The sequence below is a fragment of the Eutrigla gurnardus genome (genome assembly GCF_963514095.1).
Source record: "Eutrigla gurnardus genome assembly, chromosome: 16".
In the NCBI taxonomy this organism is placed as follows: Eukaryota; Metazoa; Chordata; class Actinopteri; order Perciformes; family Triglidae; genus Eutrigla; species Eutrigla gurnardus.
Genome location: NC_139927.1, coordinates 7,840,306 through 7,868,072, shown reverse-complemented (window position 1 = coordinate 7,868,072; position 27,767 = coordinate 7,840,306). Strand labels below are relative to the sequence as shown.

Genomic DNA, 27,767 nt, shown 5'->3' with positions numbered 1-27,767 from the left:
AAATGATAAAATTGGCCACACGTGCAAATCTTCTACGTAGTATTCTTGATCGGATCAATGCGATGCATCTTCTTTGAGTTCGACCTGCCTTTAAAACAACCCGGGGCCCAAAGTGTGTGCTTCAACTGATACGTGAAAAGAAAAGAAGATCTTCTAACATTTTGCATAACAAGTCTTATTTAAGAATTCGTCAACAAGGAGCGGGGAAATCCATCAGTATTTCCCTAAATAAATCAATTTCACTGTGTAGTCTCCTTAAGTAAGTAAGAGGATTGCCTTCCTTAAGTCTGGGATTGAAATGGAATACATTGACATAGGGGCGGATCCCCCCCAGACTCTCCCACCCCACCCAGTCAAATCAAAGGTTTCAGCTGCTCTTTATTGATTAGATTTTAGAATATGGGACTAGCTTCTCCCTTCGGTGCAGATGAGTAGCAGATGTTAATTATCCTGTGTGTGTGTGTGTGTGTGTTGGGGGTGGGGGTGTGTGTTTACGTGTGTGTCAGTGAACTACTTCAGTAATCTCATACTGTAATGTTCCAGCAAATTAAAGTACACACGCAGGTTTACTTCCCTGCCAACAACAAATAATCAATGAATCCTGCTTTTCATGAATCAATCGTCACAAATTATTTGTTTTTAGATTTCACAAACCAAAATAACTGATCAGATAATCCCAGTTCATTTATTTTAAAAGAATCATCTATTGAGTTTTGGCATAACACAGGAAATTCATATCTATTATGTGGTTAAAATGGTTAAATTGAGAATGGGAATCCGAAAACCAGATCCCAGACAACGCAGTCTTTCATTAGCAGTCATGTCTCTCTACCTGGGATATGTTTGGCCCAGCCGATGATGACCACCAGTTCGCGGTCGGCCAAGTCGCACAGCGTGGTCAGGGCCTTGATGTCTCCGTCGGGCATGGTGGGGTCAGGCATGGCATAGATCTTCTCTGGCTCCACCACCAACAGATGGGAAACGATCTTCGTCACTGAAGGACGGGAGGACAGATGCAGACATGGAGAGAGAGAGAGAGAGAGAGAGAAAGAAGGGAGATGCCGTGTGAGGCAAATACAAATACAAAAATGACAACAAATAAGAAGAAATAATACATTTTTTTAATATATTCTAACATGTCATAATATATGTTGCATAGTCAAAAACATGTAATCTGATGATAGCATAACTCAAAAAAAAAATGTCATGTGCATTATACAACAAATACATTTTAATTGTAGACCAACATTTCTCTAAAAGTTGTGATATTGCTTGTAAAACCACCACAACGTGTGACTCACATGGCTTTTTGGCTGGAGGAGGGATGCCGAGGCCGAGGTAGGCGCTGTTCTCTGCGTCCAGCCTCCGTTTGTACTTCTGTCTCCCCCCTCTCACCCGGTCCAGACGCACGCCTGCAAAACAACATCACACATGTAGAGATGTCAGCGGAACCAAAGACACTGTGAAGCCAGTCGTATGTGATTTGCATCTACTCCTTTAGCTCCAACTAGTTAATGATGATTAACTATTTGCATATATTTTTGCTTGGTCATAAATCAAGGTGCACCTCAGGCTCTACCCAGCAGCTTCTCTTCTGCTCCGGATTTGTTGTTACTTTTAAGCACGTTCTAAAACGTTGTACTATTTATATAACTGGAATAACAAGCACGTTTAAGAAGCCTTTCAAATACCTTTCAAGTAATTTATTCCTGTATAAGTAACTATATTTGCATTTTCCGTCACCAAGTTTTCGCCCCCTTTATGTTTGACCTTTTAACCGACAGACGTCCCTCCATGTTGCAGACGGGAGAGTGTAAGCGTCTAGTTAGTATCCAAACTGACATATCAGGGATTATCTTTAGAGCCATCTCGAAGGACACGGGCTCCGTCAGATGCACCTTATGTGCTGGATTTACACGCTCGTATTAAAAGCTGAGCATTGAGGGAGAGCAAACAGATTTTACATGGTCAAGTGGAATTGAGTCGTGTGAGATTTCCCAGTGACTCGTATAAATTCCTTTTGATTCCCCTGGAAACAAAAGAATCCGATTAGGATGGTCTTTCAATTTCCTGACACCGACTATCCACTAACCTAATTACCCAGCGTGCCCAGAGGGAGCTCATTCTTCCCAGCAAACACAGTGAGATCATTTTATGCCTGGCAGATTGAAGCTAAATCGAGAGCCCCTCTCCGAACACAGCTTTCCATTTGTACGCCTTAGAGTAATCAATAAGGCTTGCAAATAGACTTCTTGTTCTTTGAACACATGTGGATGTGGTTTTAATTAGTCAGTTACGCGGCTAGGAGCTGGGTTTTTTCGACAGATGGAGCTTTAGTAGCGGTTTCTAACATTACTCTTGGTTAAGGTAAATTTAAAATTCTAAATTGTGCTGTGGGCATGCGTGTACTCCAGATATTAAATAAATGCAATAGCTTCTCTCTATTTAATGACACACACAGGCCTAATAAAGGGATATGCAGTTAGCAAAGACTTTCACAACAATAAGCTCACGTAATAAATAAACGTATTAAGCAGGCGTGTACATTAAATTCCGGTACGATAGACTTGTCAGACTAAGTGACGGCAAATTGTTGCTGCCTTTGTCCCTGACATGGAGCCCCGTCCTACCGCGTGTGCACACAGAAGCACACACACTGTTTTCCATGCTGCAGGCTGCAGGGTCATGCGGCTGCGACAAGCGACGAGTGACCGAACGGTCCAGAGTTAGAATTCCAAAATCCGCGGGGGCCGTTTGAACTGGAACATCCAACTGGCCCATAATTAATAGACGCCGACAAGAATTAAGAGCTCAGCGCTAACCAGTTTCAGTTTACAGCTTAGCGGCGCTGCAAACGGCAGACACCCAAGGCAGGAGGGCAGGGAACGGGACAAGAGAAAGAAAAGGGTTAGATAACGTTGAAGAACGGGAGGGTCGGCGGGGGAATAACACAGAACAAGCTGCTGTTTTTGGCTGAATGTATCAGTTTTCTGCAAGATCTCCGTTTTTTCCCCTCCTTTCTCTCACTTTCCCTTCCGTCTGTCTCTTTTTCCTCTCCCTTTCAGCATCGAGTGTACATCTCCCTCCCCGACAGCCCTGCCTGTCCCAGCCAGCGCCTGATCCCACCAGTGCCGGATTATCTCCTCCCCATGTGATACGGCACAGTACTGAGAATCTGACCACAACAAGACAGCTGGATGAGGCCCCTTGTAGAGGGCTGGGGGGGGGGGGGGGGGGGGGGGTGAGGGGGTTGTGTCATCGTCAGCACCACATTCCACACCTCAGGGCCCAAAACCACAGCCAGCGTGCCGCAAGACAATCGGGTCCAGAGGAGAGCTTGTGTCTCAGCAGCGAGAGAACCTGTGACACAAATCATCTTGGAAGTATCCAGATCATTTTGGTTTTTTTTTTAAACAGTTGCTGGCCTTTCAAAAAAAAGTGTGGCAGCCAAAGTATGGATGCAGGGGTGAGGCTGTGGGGAATGTGCAGTGGTAGAAGACCGTGTGCTGTATTTTATGAGCTCGGTAAGATCATACAGTACAGTACGCTCATAACACGAGGAAGACGGCCTGAGACACAAAGATACCGGCCGACATGTTTCTGTGTGTGTGTGTGTGTGTGTGTGTGTGTGGAAAGACGATGAGGCATGTTTGCATAGGAGCAATCTTTACAGCCACCTGACCCCGGCTTCCCTTTCACATTCAATATCTTTATTGACTTATGCAACATTAAAGCACATTCCCGTGTTTTCCTTCATGTGGCAGCCGCTGTGTGTATGAATGTGTCACCAGGATTTATTTCATTCTTTTAAGTGTGTTTATTATTTATTTTGGTCCATATTCATTTCAACAGTAACCAAACCATTCTAAAAGCATAATAATCATTTCTCACACACCAAAGATATAGTCACAGTAAAAAAAAGTCTGTAAATTGTTGTTATTCTAAGAACTTAAGTTGGTTGTCTGTGTCCCTTCTCCACAGAATCAGTTTGGGAATAATACATTATTTATTTATATATCGTTTGGTTGTTATGGAGTCTAAAGCTACTGGACTCACCCTGTGAAATACCTACCATGTGTACATTCTTTTGTTTAAATTATAGCATGTAATTCCCACACAAAGTACAAACAACATGACTTCTATGTCCTCAATGGATACGGGCCTGCACACTTTATAAACTAAACTAGAAAATACAGAACGAATCAAAACTAAACTAAGATGTAAGAAGGGTGATTAATAAATAAAAACTAATAATAAATAAATAATACAAATAATTGAAAAGTCCCAAGTATTAATGTGAGATTAATTCATACTTTGCATTAGAAGTTCTATAGAAAACAGATTTAATCACAAATGTACATGTGGCTCATACACTGTGTATCAAGCTTGTGTACTATATGTTGCTGCATGAACATGTGCTTGCTTATGTGTGTGTGTGTGTGTGTGTGTGTGTGTGTGCGTGTGTGTGTGTGTGTATCTTGCTCAACTATTTTCAGCTGCTCACCTGTCAGAGGCGCTTCTTTCTAGAGAATGTGTCAGAATTGGCTGGCTGACTAACGCTGCCAAAGAGAGATTAGGTGGTCCCTATTTTAGCTGGGAAAAATCAGAGGGATGCAGCGTGTGCCGACCCCCCCAACACACACACACACACACACACACTCACCCTTTACAAGGCACAGGGACCTTGCCCTTCCAGAGCTACTTCTGAGGGCCGAGCCTGCAGAGAGCTAAAGACATCGCACAGCTTTTGTTTGATTGCGGAGGCAGCGTAGAGGAGGGGAGGGGGGGATGAGGATGGCGTCCCACCTGCTGTAAACCCCCAATGGGCTGACAAGACAAAGCAGGAGTTTTTCTCCCATAACCTCACTCACTGGCATTGCTCTCTTTATTATGTTTTACACTTTTAATAATCTGAGCCGGCGTGTCCGTGAGGGGTATTACTGTGTAACACAGAGCCGCCCTGACCACAAATGCAGCATTAATCGGAAACATCTGCGCGGGCGAGAGATGACCGGGTCGATCCAGGATCTCCCGGTGTGCCGGCGGAGAAGGCGTCGTCGGGGGCGAGCGGGTGAAAGAGAAAAAAAAAAAGACGTGGAAGGTGCCAGCTGGAGGCACGGACCTCAAGGTCCGGGCCCATGTCACTTGTCAGGCGGGTGATATACATTTCGTACATGAATGTGTGTGCGTATGGGAGGTCAGCACTTAGTCAAATCCCCTTCTTCAGAGGAACATGTGTTAGCCTCCATGTCTGATCTATCACCTGCCAGACAGCGAGGACAGGCCAGTGCTGAGCCTCTGGGTGGGCACCGACTCTCAGCTACAGTCTGACAGCTACTGTGACACCCTAAAAAAGCAAACACGCCTCCATACGTGTGCCGTTAGATCGACAAGTTTGCGCTGCGAGAAAGAAAAAGTGGCGAGGGGGTCAGAGGGCATTGTGTCCTGACAGTTTAACCGCCCTGAACACACAGACGTGGAGCTCTAAAGGCCAAACTGAAGACTTCAAAGGCACCCATACAGTATAGACTGCTATATCTTGATTTCGATGATGTAATCTCGGTGTATAGATTCGTTTCTGATCTAAGCCTATTGATTGGAAAGGGACCTGACAGTCTGTGATATTGGATATGGCTTTACTAATCTTTTGTGTATGTGGCTGGAGGAAAATAAGGCTGTAACGTTATACCGGTAGCCACGTTCGCTCAGGAAAGACTGCTGATCCCTATCTGTGGTCGGGCGAGGGCGAGACAGCGCGGTGGGTTGCCAAAATAGTCTGGCAGCTTGTATTTATCCACCACATTACAGCTGTGTCAGACAATCCCCACAAGCACACCACAAAAACACCGAGCTAACGCTAAAACCAGGAAGCGTCGACTCGGGAAGAGCAGAGGCTAAAGCATCTTATATTGGGACTTCTGTTCCAACAGGACAGACAGTATGTGATACTTGCTAACCTGATGATGTGATTATTTAGCAAAATCTGTTGCGGCGCTAAAAAGACGAAAAGCTAAAACGATAAACCTGGAATGACTCAAAAAAAGAAAAAAAATGCTAATTCAGTTCAGAAAATTCTTGCATCATTTAACAGCACACCGTAATGCTATGGGGTTATTAGCGCTGCTATTAGCTGCAGGCAGTGACTCCTGGCAGCGGTGGCTGACACCATACCTTCCGCGAGTTGTAATTACGTGAGAATTTTTTCCATTGGACGTGTGACCTTTTATCAGCCTCAGCTGGACATTTAAGGGGTCGCCAAGCAACGCACGGCTCATCCAGGCGCAGCAGTAAAGCCGGATCTGGAAAGAAGCCTGTCATCTACAACATTCAAGAGTCTCTTATACTTTTCTCTCAAACACCAGAGATTCATTTCTTGTCATCAAAAAAAAAAAAAAACTGGTCGCTCACATCGAGCAGACCTGACATACAACGGTTATAGCCCTCGTCCTCGTGGTTTGGACCGACACCGACACCCGAAGCCACCGGACCGGGCTCGAGGACTGAAAGCCGGCTGATTAGCGGCAGGTGTTCCGGGGAGGCGGTGCTTCCCCCTGCCCACCGATGGAGCTGTTCTATAACTGTGGCAGCTGGCACTTTATAATTCAGGATGGCACGCTTAGAGCGGAGCTTAGAGGGTCCTCGTGGATATATTAGACGCTTTTAGAAACGACTGATCACATAAGTTCTCTCAACATCTTCTGCCGAGCAGAAAGTATTTCTTACGATACTGCCGTGAGTGAAAACATAACTTTGGGATGTAGCGAGCGAGGAAATGAAATATTCATACTTTCATGTATATATCATATATGCAGGTCGACATTGGCTTCTTTTATGACACCTGCCTTCTTATTACACTGTGATTATTCCTTTTCCATGGCGAGCCCTTGACCACTTGTTACATGGCGATCTCATTACATGAAGTAGGGCAAGTTGCTGTCCCCCACTGATTCCATGATCAAAGCCCCCCGCTCGTCTGTAAGAGGCCACGCCACAGCACTATGCCACCATTAAATGTCCTTTTTCCTCTTAATTGAATGCCATCACTTTCAGAGAATCACCTACTGTGCCACATGTCGCGGTGGCTGTGATGCGGCGTCTCAGGATCAGCAGGCGGGGGACGCTACAGATTCTCTCTCACACACACACACACACACACACACACCGACGGGCCACATCAACGGCTTAGCTCAAACCGCCACAGTACAATACCCCATCGTTTCCCTCTAAGCATGTGCTAATAGTTTCAGCTTCATTTCTCAAGCAACGTTGTTTTTTTTGGCCGGGAATCAAAGCCTCGGTGTGAGATATTTGGGCCCGGGATGAAGACATCAAGAGCGGGCGCATTTACAAACAGTGTTGTAATGGTAACAGAATGGATGAGCCGTCATTTCTGAGATGATCAAACGCAGCTTCGTCGGTACATAGAGAAAGTATTAGTGGCCGCCAACCAAGAGCCTGACATACAATCTTGTGTTAGCGGCACAGATTGCATTTAACTGTTGCTGCCATCTATTATGAGTCGTGTTTGGTGCTGGCAGCACACAACAAAACTGTACCACCATGATCTATTTAAGGAAATTTACGACCGTTGTGTCTCTAAAAACAAATTCTCTAAACGCTCCTTTTTTATATCCGTATATCATACAATCGGTGTGGATGGCAGCGGGATAAACTCCTGAACTCAACCTGGTTTGCTGTACTTAGTGGAGTCTCATCAGAACTCAAATAATGTTGTACTGAGTATTAACAAAATAAAACACTACTATGGAGCTGGCATTTGTCAACTAAACTCTTACTGAGTGTTTATTTGGTTCAGATATTTTTTAAATATTGATACGGTCTATCATGTAATGTTTGTGTTCAGGTTGGTCTGAGTCATAACTTTGGGAAGGAGTATGAATTACTATAATAACTCTTTTCACAGAACCTGTTCCTTTCTCCTCGTACAGCATCACTGCCTCCCGTATTGTCCTCCACATTTTTTTTTTAAATGTTGAAACTCACTATGGGTTAATCTGAAAAAAACTCACCTAAAAAATAAAGATACCATGAATAAATAAAATAAAAAATCTCTTTTTACACATAAACAAATAACTTAAACTCACCGAGAGTCAATTAAATACATGACCTGGAGTTAATTAAATAAATAATATTCTCTTGTTTGCACTCGGCACCTTCACTAGTGAGAACCATAAAATAAATATTAACGTTGCCTTGTGACAGTGATGTTACAGAGAACCAATCAACGTTTTTGATTTACAAAAATGGATTTTCAGCAGTCAAAGTTTCTGTTTTTATAAATCTGTGGGGAAAAAACACTCTACTCTCATATTTTTGAGATAACAATATATTAAAAATATAATACCAATTTATCAAAAAGTTGCATTTCACTCCAATGAGCTTCTTTTGTTAAGTCGCTTAATCATTGTTGACTATGTGCAAGGACTCATATCGAATATATTTGATGTCACAAATAAAAGGGTCATATATTCATAAAATAAGGCATTTCTAGGTTGAACTACATAAAAATCTGTCCCAAAAAATCTCTACAAAAGAAGAAGTAAGAACTAGCGGATCGGCTCTTATAGCTAAACACAAATAATAAAACAAAACAAATACAAATGAAACCAAAAAACGTTTCTTTGAAAAAAAAAAAAAAAAAATCTATCGGCCACATTCCCCTCTGTATTCCCAAATGTCTCTCTGGTGGAGAAACAACACGTGCAGGAAGTAACGTGGGCCGTTCGGAAAGCATTTAGCGGATCAATACGTCAGGCAGGAGAGGGGAAGGGAGACAGACAGACAGAGAGTGGGTGAGGGAGAGAGACACCCAGGGCCCAGGGGAGAGGGAATACTAGGGGGAACAGCCTGTGCTTTTCAAGAGTACTGTTACACTTCATAGTCAGTCTTGGGAGGAACATCCAACTCAGCAGCTTTTTCCACCCGTCTGAGTTAGACGCCGTGATGCTCGCCGCTGTGAGGAGAGGTAAGTGAGTGATGTCACTGGTGTCTCCCGGATGCACTTCTACCCCCGGTAACTGGTCGACTGGTTAAAGCCACTGGTACGTGAATCTATATAGCTTTTAGTGCAAAATGTTGATATTTACTCCTAAAGCCAACATGGAGATTTTTTTCACTCCAATCCACAGTAATAAACCCACAACAATATATAAACCTTTCATTCATCAACTCAACACAGTCAGCAAGAATGGGTATAAGATATTCCTGATGACACCTTTTTTTCTATCACCATTTTCTCGAATTGTTGAGACCAATAGGCTCCGTTTAAAATCTCACAAGGTTTTCAGCTAAAAATAATTTCCATTATTGGATTAAAAGCGTCGCAACAATACGGTTACATTATGTTTGTTGGGTGCAGATCGCATTTTCAATTATGCGTCAGCCCGAATATCTCTTGAATGATATCTGGATTTAAATAATGACAAAACACGGCACACGAAATTGTCCGGGTGATCAAATCAGCACTCACCTTCTTTCAACATGCCGACTTTAAGACATTTCATGAAGCGGCAGGCCTGGCACGACTTGCGTCTCCTTTTGGTGATCTCGCATTCATTGGTGGCCGGACAGCTGTACTCGATATTCCCTGCAGAAGATTTGGAAAAAACACGGCGTCATTTATTCTGTGAGCACAAAAAAGGTGCAGATCAGCAATTAGCAGGAATTTGTTGAACAATTACTGCATAAAAAAGGAGACAAATCAGAAAAAACAACAGGCAGAGAAAGACCTTGTAAGACAACACACAGACAGACACACACACACACACACACACACACACACACACACACACACACACACACACACACACACACACACACACACACACACACCTGTCCCAAGGTGACCCCGTGTGACTCTCCTGAAGGAGAGGAGGGTTTAGTGGCATTTTGATGGGACATGTAAAAAGCACCTCCCCGCCCCGGAGTCCCACCCCCCATTTTGATTCTCAGATAAATTAGCTTCATTAATGCAGAGCTTCCTCTGTGCGACGCTCGCCACGACCCTTTCCAGCCCATCCTTCTTCACGGAGAGGCTGATGGGAAAGCTGCCCTCCCTCAACAACACGGGGGCTAAGAGATGGACGCGCATCCGAGCGCTCTGCATAATCTTCTCCGGTAAAGACCCAGGACCGCCGTTAGACTCGCCAATCTAAGGATCCCATATCATGTGGCGAGGCTCGATGTATTATTCAAGTCCGTCTGGACGTTTGTTGGCTCACTATGGAAATGTTTCCTATGCAATTTAATCACCCGGTTCCAAAAAAAGCCCGAAATGCAGACATATTGAATATGCTGCCATGTAATCGCCGCCTGTTTTTTTCCGGTGAACAATGTTTTTTTTCGGGAAATCGCTGTGCAGTCACTTCAAAAGTGGACGTTGACCCCAAGAATTCAATGACAAATCCTCGTTCCCAAGGATCCAAATCCCTTGATTGAGTGTTTAAACAATGTCCCCTTAGTCCTGAGATGTATTAATGGTACCTAAAAACAGCAAACCAGGTGTTATCTTCTGCAGTTCTGCCAGAGCTCCCCCCCATACAACACACACACATACACACACATTCCCCTGTTGGTCAAGGAGAAGGTGCCAACATTTGTCAGGATCCCTGGCATCGACGGTGCCAGCAGGGTCACATGCACAGTGAGAGGCCCGGGGCACGGTGCCAGGATGCTGGCTGCTGCCGGTTTCAGGGTGGCTGAAGTCTTTTAAACTGAATACAGTAGAGTGCTCCGGCTGCGTACCAATTCTATTCTACAGGCTTCTATACAGCAAGTACTAACCGTCATATACTGTTGCAAAGGACAAAATGCAGTAAAGTATGCACACTAAAAGAATGCTTGCTTTTTTTTTTTAAGGGTACCGCTGATGTACACTAATGTCCCACGATGCAATGCACACAAGTAGGGGACAAATGCATATTAATTCTATTTTTATTATTATTTTTTTTTAATGTTTTAGTACGTATGAGTATTTTGTACTAGCAGAAAATGAGGCAATCAATTAATCCACCTTTGAAATGCCATCATCAATTAACTTCACAGAGAGAACCGTAAATGTTTTTCTAAAGATTTAATGGTTCCTATTTTTTTTTTAAATATCTAGTAGTGTGCATCAACATTAAGGGTCCTAAATGACTCCCTATTGAATATAAAGCACACTTTGTCTCATACCGGTTGGGTGAAATGGATCCACTATTTAGTGCCCTCAAAAACATCCATAATAAAATGGATTAAAGGGAATGAAAGGAAACATCTTCTACCTGAATGGATCAAAAAATAACCTGTGTGTGTTCATGATTATGTGTGTATGTTAGGGGGCGGGGGGGCTGGGTTGCATTAGGGGTCCACAATAGTCTTAAATTGCCTACCTCTAAAAGCTCACTGTCGGCATACCCTCTTAGTTAATCAGGTCTTGTGTCCACCTTTATTTCTCAGAGGACATTTCAGCCACTCTAATATCCTTCCTTAACCTCTCTTATTTTCCCTCTAAATTTTGATATATTATTATGCCATGCTATTATCCACGCACTCATCTCCACTCAAGCTGGACCTCTCCTTGTCCTCCTCCTTTACCGAGGCCGGGACCCCCCTCCCTGATTACCATTCCATTAAAGCGGCTTCTCCTTTCAGTGAGTGACCACGTCCCCTTTGTCCCTCGTCCCTCTGCCTTTTATTTGGAGGACTCCTCAGCGTCTCTCTCCTCTATCCCCTTCCTCTGTTATTGCCCCTGATCACACGTGCCTGAGCTTCTAATTGCCCCCCCCCCCACCTCCATCTCCTCCCCCCTTGGGTGTTGGCTGGAGGGGCCCAGGGGGAGGGAGGAAGAACAGATCCACACACCTCCCGCCCGCCGTTCTCGACTCTCTCCCAATGAAATGCCTGGCTCTTAATTACAGTCACCCAACACTGATTGTTATTGACTGAAACTCCCGCGGCTCAGGACGAATGACGGACAGATTAGGTTCATTATGGGCCTGTCCTCCACGAAGGAGAGCGAGAGGAAGAAGAATCACAAAGTCACGCATGAACACTATTTACAGTCCTTCATGGCGTCGCTGGTCAGACTGGGACGCGTGTGGCCTGTTAACGACCAGACGAAGCTAAACGTGTTTTTTTTTCGGTTTGTATTTTCAGCATCATTCTTATGTTAATATTGCAACACGTTGAATCTCTTCAACACAACAGTAATCAGCTTCAATCAGCCAGAAGACAGCGAGCCGTCATTGTTTTCAATGCTTTTCAGAAACGTCCATCTAGAAGCTACATTTTCATTGTCTCCGAGTTTCTTTGGGATAATCATTTTGTGTGCCATATTATGTTATCACTGTCATATATTTCTGTTTCTGCAAAAGAACAAACTATATTGAGTATCAGTGCTGCAGAACAAGGTAATACTGTCATATTAAAACATATATATTATATATATATATATAAGTATATAAGTGATTACATAAAGTATACACGTATAGTAACCAGCTATGTTTATTAAATCAGTGACATTCCTCAACTTGTTGGCAGTAATTCACTATTATGGATTTTGCCAACTACCAATAAAAAGGGGGAATTGGAGAAGCTGTTTAACTGTTTTTTTTATGACGGGTTTGGACGGATCATGTTTACCTCCTCAATGTGGCCAAGGCCTCTCTAACCTGCTGTCCAGCTCCATGTCTACACACAACAAATCCTGCAGATGAAATCCAAACATTCTGCATCTCAGTTTGCAGCACATTATCTCTATCCAAGTGATTATTCTGGAACAGCTCCCACACATGGCAGAGTCGATGCCAGACGTAAGATTCACATGCGACGCATCAAAAAAAAAAAAAAAAAAAAAAAAAAATCACAAGCCAGAGCAGATTTACAGTCTGGGCCTAATGCCTGCTGTAGACGTTCGTAATCACTACCTCGTATTAGTCCCATAAGAGCAGACGGTTGGATACCAGCGCTGAGGAACACCTCAATATGTTATTCTGGCACTCAACTGTCATGGTAAAGCTAATAAAAAAGTATTAAGAATCATTATGGAAAATATTACACAGTACAGAATATTCGCCCACCTGGGAAATTACAGGATATATGATGACTCTCAGGTGAAAAGTGAGGTGGGAAATACCTTGTATCGTCCTTTTGAAGAAGGCTTTGCAGGCCTCACAGGAGGCCACCCCGTAGTGGTAACCCGAGGCGATGTCGCCACACACCAGGCACAGCCTCTTGGGAATGGCGTTGAGCATGTACTCGCACTTAATCGGCGAGTCGTCGACCACGACGCCGGAGCACTCCTCGTAGCGGCGTAGGCAGGCGGCGCCGCCTCCGAGCATGCCCGGGTTGAACATTGGCGGGGAGTCCAGGGCGTGCGAGTGTCTGCCGTTAATGTAGCCGCCGCTGGCGTCGGAGTTGCCGCTGGGACTGTGGTGACTGCCGGTGTCCACTAGCGAGGAGGACGGACTGGAAGGCTCGGTTTTGACGTAAGAACCACAGCTGGAGGATAAGTGTCGGTCCTCAGAGGGCATTCTGGTGAGCAACCTGGACCAACACACAAGACAAGCGGTCGGTTTAGGTCACCGAACTTTACAGAAGATATCGTGCAAACTGGGGAGCAACTCCAATTCAGGAATTGAGAAGAAACAATGTTCTTGGCTGATAACAATCTTTCAATCTATTCCAAAACATCAAATTAATTCTGTGGGAGATCAAACAGTTAGAAATAACTCGTCATGGATCAGGAAACGTTTCAATTAAAGTCAAAAGCAGACAAACAAACTGGATGAACGGGGCTTTCACACAACACCAGCGATGTGCCGGTGTACCTCATATGCAAATAAGCGCAGATTTTCTAGATTGAGACACAAAGAACCTTCCATGAAAATACATATACATCAGAAAACTGCCGTATCGGTGAAATTATCAGCGCTAACAAGTCTGACAAGATGCACGGAGCGTCGCTTTCCTCCATCATCTCCAGATCATTCAGCGAGAGATTCATCAGCTGTGATGGAGCACGCCGGCCCGTCGGAGTTTGATAGATTATGTTACAGACGCAACCATTTATGTGCTGGAATGCCAAGTGATATACTACAGCAGCTTATTTCTCTCAGGCGGAATGGTAACTAACGACCATATCAACAGATGCCCCATTCATCTTGCAAACAATGCCCACAATTGGTCGGCTGCCAGAAGCAAATGAATGAATGAAACTTCAGAAGGCTGTTAATGGACGGAGAGAGGTGTTACACTCAGCATATGGAGGATCATGGGTAATACATGACCCAATCAATAGTCCCGGTTAGTTTGCCAAAGGACGGTGCCGGGTTACGGTGGACTTAACTGAGAGGTTGGAGAGGCTGAAGAAGAGGCACTGACCTGGGATTAAGTTCCCTGATCCCAGATTTGATTATAAAATTTGAGGAAAGGCAGAGTTAATGGAAAACGTTCCCTCTGTAGACGCGACAGACTTACAGAGAAGAAGTAAACGTTGCCCTATAACCAAGTATGATCCGATCATCAAAAACAAAAAAGCTTCCTGGAGGTTAAAGAATTTTTTTTGTGCTTTTTTTATTTGTGAAGCTTGCAGAGGACACATAACGCATTATTTGCCAGACAAGTTTTATGTAAGAAGATACTGTACTTTTTGAAAAATGCATCACACATAAGCGGGCTGGGAACTTGTATGTGCACAATAAACGACTAATTGTATCGCCTTATTGTATGATAGCGACATGACCTCGATATTGTTTTTATATGCTTAAAGTCAATTTGATTAAATTGTCTGTTTTAATTTGATTTATTCAGAAAAAAATGCAATAATTTCCAGTATAAAATCAAATAAAAGTAGTTATTGTTACAGGCCTAAAAGTGAAAAACTGCTGCTGTTGTCGGACGTTTTCCCTTCACAGCAGCGTCGCCTCCGTGTGTTGTTGCACTCAATAACATCCTCTCAAACAAAGCATGAAATGAGGCCTGGATCCGTGTTCGAACCGCTGGCTCTGTCTGTCAGAGCCGGTGCCGATCTTACACAACTCCAGCCCTACATGCTTGCGAGTTGTAAATACTGGGGGTGACAACGGCGGAAAGCCATGAGAAGAATGTCTGAAACTAACAAGAAGTTAATGCCGACCAGATTCCTCTGAACTTGTTGCCCGTTCGCTGCCAGGGGGCTGCCCCCGTCTGTTATATTTGGTGTTGCGGTTAGGAATGCATCTTCCCTCTTCCCCTCTGTGCATGTTTATATAAAGCCATGAAGTCATCAGGCCCTGACAACATGAAACCTCTCTTTTAACTGCTCACGGGTAGCCAGGAGGAGAGAGAGCCTCTACCCCTGGGCCCAGATCAGATCTATTGATCCTCTGCTTCCTTCCTGTTCCAGATGAGGCATGAAAAAATAAACCCTCCTCTTACGGGTCCCAGACATTCCTTATGCATTTTTAATCAGCCGGGACTGTTAACATAGTGCAAGATGGAGCGATACAACATTATGTTAGCCTTTCATTCTGGACTATTGCGGCTTATAAAAGATTCACAGGGCTCACGTTAAATCTTGTTAGCAATCAGCGTGCACCTATAGTCAATTGGAGGGTATATTTTCTCCCATCTGAGGGAATTGGAGAGAGCGGCGTGGTAACAGTTAATACATCATCGCAGCCAGATAGAGGGATTCCCTACGGAGTAGCACGTTGTGGCATATGTAAAAAGTAGTTCACTCCCCACTTAGCGCACAGCAACGCTGGGGAGATGTTTTTTGTTAGGTTTAATGGAAATTTCTAATGGGTCCTTTCAAATCTGTCGAAATGAAATAATGGCACGAACCACCAATTCACGCAGACAGAAATAGCTTCATAGTTTCGTAATTTGGTTTTCTTCCTCTTATTATAAAGCAGACATAGCGTTTTTCTTAGCGCAGCCTGACTCTCCTCAACCCGTCCCGCTCTCTTGGCAACACACACACACACACACACACGCACACGTGCACAAACGCATTGCACCCAATATCTAATGGGTTAGTGTTTGCTTCGCCACGCAGAAAAACGCCACAAGTCGAGCAGACAAGCAAGACTCATCAGACAGACGTGAAGGTCACCTGCCTTCTCTGCTCTGCTGCTGTTCTTCCGAGGCCCAGACGGTCCCACAATGGCCGCCTCGGAGCAGCACGGACGCAGGTTTTCGGTGTGTCCACCGCACCGAAAGAGAGCGTCTAGACACGACTCCAAACTAGAGAGCTGTCCATAACGGTTAACATGAGCAAGACGCTGCCTGAAAGGCTGTACATGCTCAGCGGAGTGACCAGTGTTTTTTTGGGGGGGGGTTTTTTGGAGCCAAAGTGTGATGGGTGTGAAAATGTCCCACCAGAGCAGCTTAAAATCTCCGACGTTTCTGTGTGTGTGTGTGTGTGTATTTTGGCATGCCTCCTCATCCTGGCAGTGGTGCAGATCCCCTGCTTCCCTACATAAATCCTGAATCCATCCACCTCTTCTCTAAACCATGAAATATGTTTTCCAGCCTTTTGAATTTCCGCACAATTCCTTTTTTTCCTCCTTTTTTTCTCTTAATTTAAAGCAATTCTCCACAATGACCTCATGCTATCATTGGCTTCAAGTAAAGGGTGAAAAAAATCCACCCTCTCTGTGTTTTACTATGTATTTTCCCACCGAGGGGAAATATTATTGTGAAGCCTGGGGTTAAGCTTGTAGCAAGCAACACAGCGTAAATCACGGTGCTGAACACACATTCGAACATGGAAGCGCAGAAGGACAGAGGCAAGGAGCCATGCATGAAATTAGTTCATTAATCTTTCTATGATAGGCTGTCCTTGTTTGGGGCAAACTCTATCAGCTCTTAACTGAGTGCCCCCTTCCCGCCTGACACATAGATTACACCGTTAGTCCGCGGCCGGTGTGTCTGGGAAATGAATGGTCACGCGAGCGGGAAAATGGGGGAGCGCGTGTCGCCCAAGTGTTAAGTAGCAACAACAACATGCATGTGACGGCGTCAGCACAAATGAAGGTCATAAAAAAAACAACATTTAAATGCATTTATACGCCGCTGTGAATAATAGTCTGTATGGACAAAAGACATTACTCCAAATATCATTTTGAAGCACATTTTAAGGTTATTTTTTCAAACCGAAACAGCTGTGTTTATTAAAATCTGCATGTGTGTTTGCTGAAACCTTTCAGCTGCTATTTACACACCTAATCCTCTCCGCCATAAACTATAATATAACAGCTAAAGTTCTAAAATTCTACCTCCTCAAGTCCTCTCAGGTCTCAGCAGTGTTTGATGCATTTATCGTCTTTACCTCGAAATTGTGGAAGTTTACCTCATTCACTTCTCACTGATGTAGCTATTTTCGACAGAGGTAACGGCTCCGTTTAAAAACTTTTATCTGGTCTAAGTTATCGTGTTTTTATTTATTTTGTGTCTTAATATCTTGCCTCGTTGTGCCTTCTTTTGTGTTTCAATAAAAAATGTCCATCACAAGTTCTCAGTGTGTGTCATATGTCAGTGCAAAAACAAACAAAAAATATTCAATTTTTAATTATAGCAAAAGAAGATTACAAAAAAATATTTAAACTTGAGACGCTGGAACCAGTGAATGTAAAACATAATAAAAAAAATCTTAAATATAATTTAAAAAGTTGTCGATTACTTTTCTAATTGTTTCTGCTCTAATAAAGCTACATTTTGGGCTTTGATTGTGAAGAATTTCTCAATTCTAAGCGCGTTCACTCGGCGACATAAGCAAGCAAAATAACTAAGGAGGACTTATTTACCACAGATTTTTGTCCTGAACTCGGTTAAAAAAAATCGCAAAAAAACAATTTTTGTTTCAAAAACTGCAGTACAAATTCTTCTACATCTATTCTGCATGGCAGATTTGTTTCTGCGTCTGTCTCACACACACACACACACACACACACACACACACACACACACACACACACACACACACACACACACACACACACACACACATACAAAACCACACACACACACACACTTCCAGCATATGGCCTCTTCAATGTCACTGCCACGAGGAGAGATTGCATAGATTTCCCACATGGATGATGTCTCCTTACCTGGAGTATCAACCCCCATCTACATACACATCCACCACCTCCAGGAAATTGCTCTCCCTGCAAAGTCAAACACACCCCTAACTGCCTTTTAAAAAGAGACAGAAGAAGGAGGTTATGGGGGAGAAAGAATAAACGAGCGGAGACTTAAGCCGTCATTGGGAATCAGAGGGGGACTCATGAGGGACAGTTACGATATTGATTTCATAAATAAACAGAGATGGCCATCGATCCTAATGTTATTTTGCATTTCAATTACTGCCCAGAAACATAACCTTCAAACGTCTGCTTCTCCACAGTAATAACATCCACTGATAATCACAAGCGAGTCTTGTCCGGCGCAAATTGGCTTTTCTCTCTCTCTCTCTCTCTCTCTCTCTCTCTCTCCCCCTCTTTTTTTTTTTTTTTTTCCAAATGTGTAAATGACACAACTTTGCATTTGCCTAATGGTATTAGGGCATGGGCTGAATTTCAAGTGAGACTCGAGCTGATACAGTAAAGGGCTCCGGTCAATTGACACAATGCAAATGAACGTGGTGAAGAGGAATTAAGTTCACAATGTGAGACCTTGTGAAGCTACGATGAGGCCCATTAAATTAAACATGCCGGCTGACCCACGCTCCATGATTAGACGCACCGCTCCTCCTCCTGTGTGTTCATTTCATTTGATCAATAAAACAAACTAATTCTGAGAAGTCCTCTCCGCTGCCTGCATTCAGCCCGAGCACACCAGAGCTGTTTTGATTGAACAGCGGATACAAAAAAAAAGAAAAAAAAAGAAAAGCATCTCCATCCTGATGAATTCAGAGTCCTTGACAGGCTGCCTAAAGGATACATCTACATCCCTATATCAAGAGGGGGTCATGACACGTAATGAAGTTATTTCTCCTCGCATGCGGCAGCCATCGCCATTAATGAACACATCAGGCTGAACACTCTGTTTTTTTTTCAGCCCCTTGGTCATTTTTCCTGACCTTCTTGGTTGGATCTCAAAGCTGGCGGTGAAAGAGAAAGTTGGAGCGTCGCAGCATTTTTTCCCACAATGTGAACACAACACGGCACTGTCCCACCACCTGCTGCCTCCATCTCGACTCCACTGGTCCCACAAGCCAATAATCAAACAGCAAGATGGGTTTTTAACATTTGGGAACACTAATAGTGTAGCGGTAGACATTTCCATACGGCGGAAAGGTGTGCTGGAAACTTACGAGAGTGATTAAGCAGAATGTGAGACACCAGACTCAACATTTTATATTCTTTTTCTAGACCCAAATTGATTTGTTTCAAAATAATGACACCATGACATTTCAACAATGTTCTTTCAGTGTTGGATTTTTATATCACGGCAGTTTCCAGTTCAAAAATCTACTATACAACTACAACTTTGTGTCAGCAATAACTCCAGAAAATGAGCTCAGGGTGTAAATATTCAGCTGTAATTTAATAAGGCTAAACCTTTCCGATAACACATATTAAAAAATGTTTTAAAAATATTTTAATGTGCCGCTCATTTGTCAAGAAAAACAGATCAAATATAAGGTTTGAATATTAGCTTCTTTATGAGTTGGAATTACGCGGTCATGTTAAGAATTTTGGCAAGACAAATGATTATTAATAATTTTATATATGAATGATACGGACTATTGGACATCATAAACAATACGGACATGTGCTTAATTATTATAAGATATGATGTGTTTCTCTTAACAGACACAGTCAGGTGTTTCAATGATATAGCACAGCTAAAATTAGATCCCAGGTCAGTGTGTGATTCTTTGGTCTCATCCGTATGTGAGCGTACATGTGTGTGTGTGTGTGTGTGTGTGTGTGCATTCCTGTTGGTTTGCTTGTGAAGGGCACCTATGGGAACAGCAGGTGGAACGACAGAGAATTGGATCCGATCTATCAGAGCAAACTGAACATGAAGAACATTTAAAGTTAAAGTGTGAACGATGCATTAAAGCCATATAATCACAGACACACGATGAGGCTGATCAACAGCTACTTGTTGAACATTTAAAGAATAGGAAAACAATGTTACTGTGTTTCATAATGAAGATATCAAAGGAGAAAACGAGCGCCAACTGACGGGAAAAGTGGAGATTTAAACCGAGGCGGAAGATTTCAATAGTTTTAATGCACTTTTTGTCCAATTATTATTTTTTGGGGGGGATTTTGGCTACACACAAATCAGTTTAAAATGTCATTCAAGACACACCGAAATGGCCCTCAGGTGTATTTTATAAAGATTAAACCATAAATTCTGAACATTGAAACATTATGCCATTTACTTGAATTATTTTAGAGGAACTGTAGCATAAAACATCTCTGAGCGGAGTGACTTAGCATCTACACAGATATGTGTCTGTATGTTTATGAAATATTTGTATGGTTTGTTAACATATCTGCCTCCTCAGCAGGGACGTGGCGTGACAGTTGGACACAACAGTCGTGGGACCTCTCACCTCTGGCCAGTAGGTTGTTCGTCAGTCCTCAGGGGATTATTAATAGCGTTCCCTGAAGCCAGACCTTACTAAGCACAGATTTATGTGACACTAAAAGCCCAGATTTACTGTATGCAAATACACCAGCAACTACAATTACTTGCAGGTGTTAAACTGAATGACAGCATGCTTAACAATGCTTAAAGGAAACATTTTAGTATAATTTACTATAAATCACATGCTGTAGCTTCTGGAAGGATGACGAGAGTTTGGCTAATATAAACTGCAGGTTTCCAGTTCAGCTTATAGGGATGGCAGGCGGTTTTTATTTAACAGCTCTGTCATGGTTTGCCATCCTTAAATAAACATAGAAAGTTAAACAAACTCCCTTAGAACCTGCAGCATTAATCCCAGGAAGAAGCCAGTTAGAAACCAGTAGAAATGAGTAGAGTGAGTTTATAAATCAACTGCATTTATACGTCGTTTTTTTGGGGGGGGGGAGATGCCAGCGTGTAATAAAAAGTATGATCCCGGCAATTTAAAAGCTGCATACATTCACATAAATATATATATATAGATACACATTTGCCAAAACACACTTGTGTAACCACAAATGTAAGGTACACATACAGATGCACACAAACATGAAGTCCCACACACACACACACACACACACACACACACACACACACACACACACACACACACACACACACACACACACACACACACACACACACAGAGTACACTTCACCGAGAGCTGGCCCAGTAAAGCTTTACAGCATCATATTGTTGTCTTTGTCTTATTCCTAATTTAGAATTCTGCTTAAAAAGCTGAAAGTAAGAAACAAAAATATATATATAACGACCGTTTTAATTGAATGGATGTGTGCTAAATACAGTTCGTGGAAATTGATGACTATGCGAAAAATAAGAGCTCAGGGGTTGTGGTTTTTTTCGAAAGCCGCACCGCAATCTGCACAGGAATTACAATATTGGATGTAAAAGGCTTGTAGACGACACATGAAACCGATACATTCAAACACACGATAAGGAAATGGAACCCAGGTATGTTACTTTTATGCGATATATATCAAAACAACTGACAAACCCTCCTAACGATTGGAGTTAAACGTTACACTCGCATGCAATTTTTCTATCCGTCATTAATTTGACCGTAGTAAACAAATGTCTGTACTTCATGTAATGTGATTTACGCGGCGTGTCCCTGCACCGCTGAAACAGTTTGAATCGTCAACGTTGCACAATCTTATTTATAACTTCAATACCATTTTGTGTGCCAATGCAAAACTAACATAATTAAATAAAACAAATGTAAAAATCAGCTTGATGTAATGTAAATATGGGTGTTCATTTTTAAATAATTGTCACCTACACTTCTAATAATTTTGTTTTTTTTTATCAAATACAGGATAGTGTTATTTTACTTTGAGGATTTTAGTTTTTGCATCTTTCTTTTTCATTCAATGGATCTTCTGGAGAGTTTGAAAATTCCGAATCACACTCCTGTAAAGTGCAGGTTAAACCTTTCCAATCCCATCTACAGCTCAACAATAAGAGGATCCCAGTGAAGGGTCTCCCTGTCCAGTCATATTGATCAGAAGAAGAGTGGCTTTCCAGGCATGCAAGCAGTCTCAGGAAATACAAAAGGCTGGTGCTCCAGGTAAGTTTCTTTGACTTCTGTAAAACCAGCTCCACTTATGCACTAAATGCAAAATGACAATATGCGTGTACGCTTTATTCTTATTTAAATGAAACTCACTGTCTGAGAATAGTCCCACGATGTACTCATGAGTAGCAAAAGTAAAATACAAAAATCACAAACAACAGAAAAGTGATCAAAGCCTTCCCCAGACAGTTATTAAACTATAAGAGGCAGTTATCTCCCCCCCTCGGACGCACTCTAATCCGTCTCTCAAGAACACACACTCTCACACACCGACAGTCCCAGTGTTTCTTTCCCTGGGACACCGCCGGACGCCGGCTGCTGCCAGAGGTTAGTCGCCTGGATATCGTCCCCATTAATCTGCCTCTGGCTCTTCCCTGTGGCTGAGGTTAAACCCTGGATCCTGAGGCAGGGCTAGACAGCTGTAAGGCAGCGGTCCAAGCTGGACTCCCCGCGGGCTACACCACCGCAGCCTCACCGACTATCCCGGGACCTGCTGTCCCGTACACGGGGAGCAGAGGGAACGCTGCTTTTGGGGGGATAGTTTACTTTACGAGCGAGATTTGTTTCACCAATCAAACACAGATTTTCCTTGTGATAATTAAATAATCAAAAGAGGCAAAGAAGTAAATTCAGTCGTCTCAGATAAACACAGGAAGGAGGGAAAGATGTGGGAAAAGGGTGCACCTACTGGTTGTGGTAGCAGAGAGGGTCAGGGATGCACAGTTCGGAAACATCCATCAGTCCACGTTAAGCATTCCAGGTGTTGCAATAAAAAAAAAAAAAGAGATAAACAAACAGCTGGGGGAAAGCTGGAGGAGGAGATCAGTTCCTAAATCTCCACATATCTTGATGAAATGTTGGTCAGGTGTTCCTGGGTGTTGCCTCCCCTCCCTTCCCCTGTTCAACTCACACACACACACACACACGAAAAAATAAATTAAAAAAACCTTCTGCCTCGGCCCGACAAACTCCAGTCTGCACAGGTGCTGCACACTCAGAAGTACGTGTGGAGAGAAGGAGGGTTGGTGGCGATACAGAGAGGAGGGAGAGAGAGGAGGGAAAGGTGGAGAGGAGGAGAGGACACAGGAAGTACGTGTAGAGAAGAGGAGGAAGGATCGAGATCAGGGGAGTGATGGATAGAGAAAGAGAGAGTTAAAGACGGACACAGATGGATGGAGAGCAGCGGTGGTGAGAGCACACTCAGGCTGAGTAAGTCAGTGAGGGGGATTGAGTCTCCATTGAACTCATGGGGGGCTCTTTAAGAGCAGGGGGGAGTGGCTCGGTGCCGATGGGGCAGCTGCCATTGGCCGCTTTTCAGGGAAGGCTGTCCTGAGAGCAGCCAATGAGGAGGAGGGATTACCGAGAGGGGACGGGCTAATGAACGACCAGTCGGTGTCCAGTCATTCACAAGGCAGGCTGCACAACACAGAGACACAGGCAGAACCCCCCCCCCCCCCCCCCCCCCTCCCCACCCAGATAGATATAGATAGCTATAGAGGGAGATAGATGAAGAGTCACAGTTGGTGTTTACAACTGCTGAAGTGAACTGAAGTGGACAGTAGTAATTTACAGGCAACAGAAGTAGCAGCGAGCGTTGACTGAAGCCGCTTTAAACAGGTCTGTTTACTGTGCTTTAAAGGCTCAGTGCCAGCTTACAGAGCTAAACCGTTCCCCTTTGCTCTTTCATCCCCTCCGCCGTGGAGCTGGCCTTCCACAGCATGCCCTCCTTTGAAGTAACGGGCAGCTGCTTCCCACAGCATTGCACCAACCCACACTGTGGAGAGAGAGGGAGAGAGGCGGCTCTCCCAATAACCAAAGAGGCAGGATGTAAGAAACGGAGAGTGATAATGACCTCGGCGGGAATGATAATAACGATGACGACGACAGACGAGTTTGAGTGGATCTTTACCACGTCTGTGTAATGTGGCAGCCATCGGAGGAAGCTCGGATCCCCCCCCCCCCCCCCCTCCCCTTCCCCTTCCCCTCCGCGCCCCCCATCCAACCCACTTCATCAACCCACATTTTCCTGATCGATACAAAACCCATCACACACTCTTATTGATCACAGCGTTGCTGTGTCGCCAGAAGCCTCGGGACAGACTCTGTTTCCCAACTGTCTTTTAAATAAAGAGGAATCATAAATTTGAACATTTTTTTTCTTTTCATGTCAGTCCCTATCAAAGTCACAGGAGTGAAGGCTGATTGCTTTAATAAAAAGGAGCCGTGTATTCTCAATTAAAGTTTTGATCAATATTTCGGGCATTTTAATGTAGTTTCCTGCGGAGGAAAACCGGGATATTCCCGCTGATCTGATTAAGACATCCAGACATAATCAATAGAGGGGATATGTTTATGTTTTTAATGAGGCAGAGAGAGAAGAGCGAAGAGGAGAGACGCTAATGTTTAGATGACATGTATGATGATTCCACATTAAGGTTGAATACCGGGGAGGAAGTTAATTCAATAAATAAATAAATGTGAAATTGTTTTAAAAAAATGGAAATTTAGAGTGCATGTTAAAATGTTTCTATAGGAAACTTAAAAATTAGAAAGACTATTTATTTCAGTCTATTAATAATGTTTTTTTTTTGCAGGTCCACTCATGTGATTCCAGTTTTGGGAGGAGGGCCATATTGTGAGTCCAAGGCTCATCTGCCTGCCTCCCTCCCTCTCAGCCAGCCTGCGAGGGGACACTGGGCTTCATGGCATCTGACAGGAAATCTATTGAGCGCACAATCTGTAATCCCACTATCACGCCATCGCCAAACGAAGAAACAGTAATCCAATCATTAGGTCTGTATTTAAGCAAAACAGATTTTCAGCTCTGCGACCAAGAGTGTCTGGTCTGTGATCTTTAAGCAGATCCCAGACCAGTCTGGGATCTAAACGCTGTGCATTTTGAGGCAGCAGTTTATGTGTTTTCATAATAGTTTTGCTCTCATTTGCTGTTTTTTTCTCTCCTTCCATTCTCCAGTGATGTATTCCCCGTCTCCACCGCCTCTGAATGCTCGAAAAAGGGAATTGGGTTTTTATTTTTGGAGGGACATTAAGGCCTATACAACATGCACAAATGAACGTGGGTGCACTCGCTAACAGAAAAACCTAAAGGCTTCTAAAAGCAGACCGGAAAAGCTGAGATTAACCGTCTGCGTGCAATCAGCGGCTTGTTTCTGAAAAGTGAAAAAGAACCAATCATTATCTGTCAATAACTAGTAATTACATATTGTGGCGAGTTGAGGGACACAATCTCCCTGTCACACTGTCCGCATGTAATTAAATTCACGATTCATGAGCAAACTGGTCTTTTATGCCTGACCTTCTGACCTCTCAGAACAGACAGTGTACCATGCCGCTCAGCAGGAAGCCCGCCGCGTCCTCCGTCCTCACCGTGAACTCGTGACAAATGAAGCATGTCAACATTTTACAACAAGAAACTGGTTAAAATAATTGAATTAATTACCAGAAAACCGGATGATAACTGAAAACCATTAAAGTAGCGTCTGAGTTATTGAGTATACTCAAATGGCTGCCACTTCCCTGTTTTAATGAGCTCATCACATGACCAAATTACTGGCAGTCAACGAGAAAAACAAATGACATGGGAAATATAGAAGAATCTAGAAAGTAATTTTGCTTAAAATATACTTGGAGATGGTTTTCTGTTAAAAGAGTTATAGAATTAAATGGAAGCAAGGTGATGAAATAATTTCTCTGAACTGTGAAAATGTTCTGCTCAACACCGTAGATGAATTATCAGATCTCTTATTTTGTCCACAAACAGAAATATGACATATAAAATATGACCATTAGTTTTCATGTATATTTTTCTTATTCAATTTAGAATATGTCTATGAGGAAACTAGAAAAAAGAAAAGAAAGTTGTTATTAAGAGTCTGATAATGTTAATTTCATTAGAAAACATCACAATATATATAATATAGCAAAAATAAGAGGTCTGTATCAAGGTGAGTATTAATGTCATGTGATCTGTTTTGCTATATTTAGGTGTATTATTTACGTTGCTTTACTTTAAACATGTATTTATGGTTTTATGATGCTCGTGTTTATGTTACATGTTTAATATCTGTTTTTTTTATTTGAACCATGTTGGAAACAGTGTTCTCACCTAACCATTGAAATAAAAAATATTTTGACCATACAAGTCAGATTTTCATCTACCTAACAAACAGAATTTGTAACATAGTTACGCAACGCAGGCCAAAGTGCTGCAGATTAAAGGTATAAAAGAGACTTCCTCTCCAGAGAAAACTAAATCCACCCAAAAAAACGTGTCTTCATGCAACTACTAACACGCAGCTCACTAAAGAGACCCTGAACCCCACAGATCCATCATTTGCACATTTCCCTCTCGCTGCCACACACTTGTTTGGCTCGTCTGCCGGAGGAGTGCGGCGAGGGATAATTACTATAGCCACAGGGCTGCATTAATCAGCTGGGTGCATTTGTTGGGTTTTTTTTTTCTATTACGTTCCACTCCCCTCTCTGGTTCCACGGCGACCGAGCCACCGGGACGAGGCGGTGCTGGCGGAGGGAGCGTGGTCGCCCCCTCTGCCCGTTCACGCTGGGTTAATAAATGCTATTAGCCCTTTATCTCTTGCCTCTTAATTTCTCATTTAACTGAGGACGGTTAAAACAAAAGTACACGAGCGGTGGTGTTAATCAGGGACGCGTAGCAGGACGCGGATATGCTGATTGAGAGAGCTGGACTCACACAAGGAGGCACAGAAATGTATGCTGGGAACTCCAGCTATGAGACCGGACCTGTTTTGTTGCTGTGACGATGAAATATCCATGTGAAGTAGATCATTTATTATAGTGGTGGTATATTTTGATATTTATAGTAAAGCAAAAGGCTTAGAGTGTGACCAAAAGTGTATCCTTATTTGCAGATATGTTTTATTATGTTGGTTTGCACTGTATTATAATAAAATAAAGATGAGGAGGCCTTTTGATTCAGTGCAATGACTGCAATACTTTACGTTAATTATGATTTTAAGGAGAAATCTGTTTTTGTATGGCGGCACCGACGCTACCACGGTTGTTCCCGCCGCACCATTCATTATCAAAACGTCCTCAGTCACGGTGAGACACTTTGGTTAAATGCAATCGCCAAATGGCATATATTATCCCGAGGACATTTCTCTAACCCTACGTCGCATCCGCGCTCCAGCCCGAAAGCCGTGATTGTGATTCCAGCAACAGCAAACGGGGGCCTCCACTGCGTTTAATCACATTAAATATAAACAAAATCAATCGCGCCGCCATGCTCTAATTTTAAATAGCTCCTTGACACCAAGTCGAAATCCTCGGTCGACTCCGTCTACGTCACCTGCATAACACAAGAGGGTCTGGACGGAGTCACCTCTAAAGCGAAGCCAGGTTGTGTCATTGCCATCCAGAAAAGGGGGATCAATACGTTCCTCTCAAGTTCATTCCAATAAGGCAGCTGGCAAAAAACGGCCCTCGTGGCGTCAGCTTTTTACAGCTTTATGACGCTTATGCGTGCGAAGCAGGCCTGCA

The 27,767-nt window shown here is 43.2% G+C and overlaps 1 protein-coding gene across 1 annotated transcript in view; it reads right to left on the bottom strand.

The window, feature by feature from the left end:
• Nucleotides 1-23,117, bottom strand: part of LOC311026947 (steroid hormone receptor ERR2-like) — a 31,851-nt gene extending 8,734 nt beyond the window's left edge. The window contains exons 1-5 of the mRNA XM_084030674.1: nucleotides 22,915-23,117; nucleotides 13,136-13,545; nucleotides 9,491-9,607; nucleotides 1,302-1,412; nucleotides 833-994 (exon numbers count right to left, since the gene is read on the bottom strand). Of these exons, the coding sequence (XP_083886800.1) occupies nucleotides 833-994; nucleotides 1,302-1,412; nucleotides 9,491-9,607; nucleotides 13,136-13,545; nucleotides 22,915-22,964 (850 nt within the window). The 5' untranslated portion in view covers nucleotides 22,965-23,117. The remainder of the gene's footprint in view (nucleotides 1-832; nucleotides 995-1,301; nucleotides 1,413-9,490; nucleotides 9,608-13,135; nucleotides 13,546-22,914) is intronic.
• Between the last annotated feature and the right edge of the window lie 4,650 nt (nucleotides 23,118-27,767).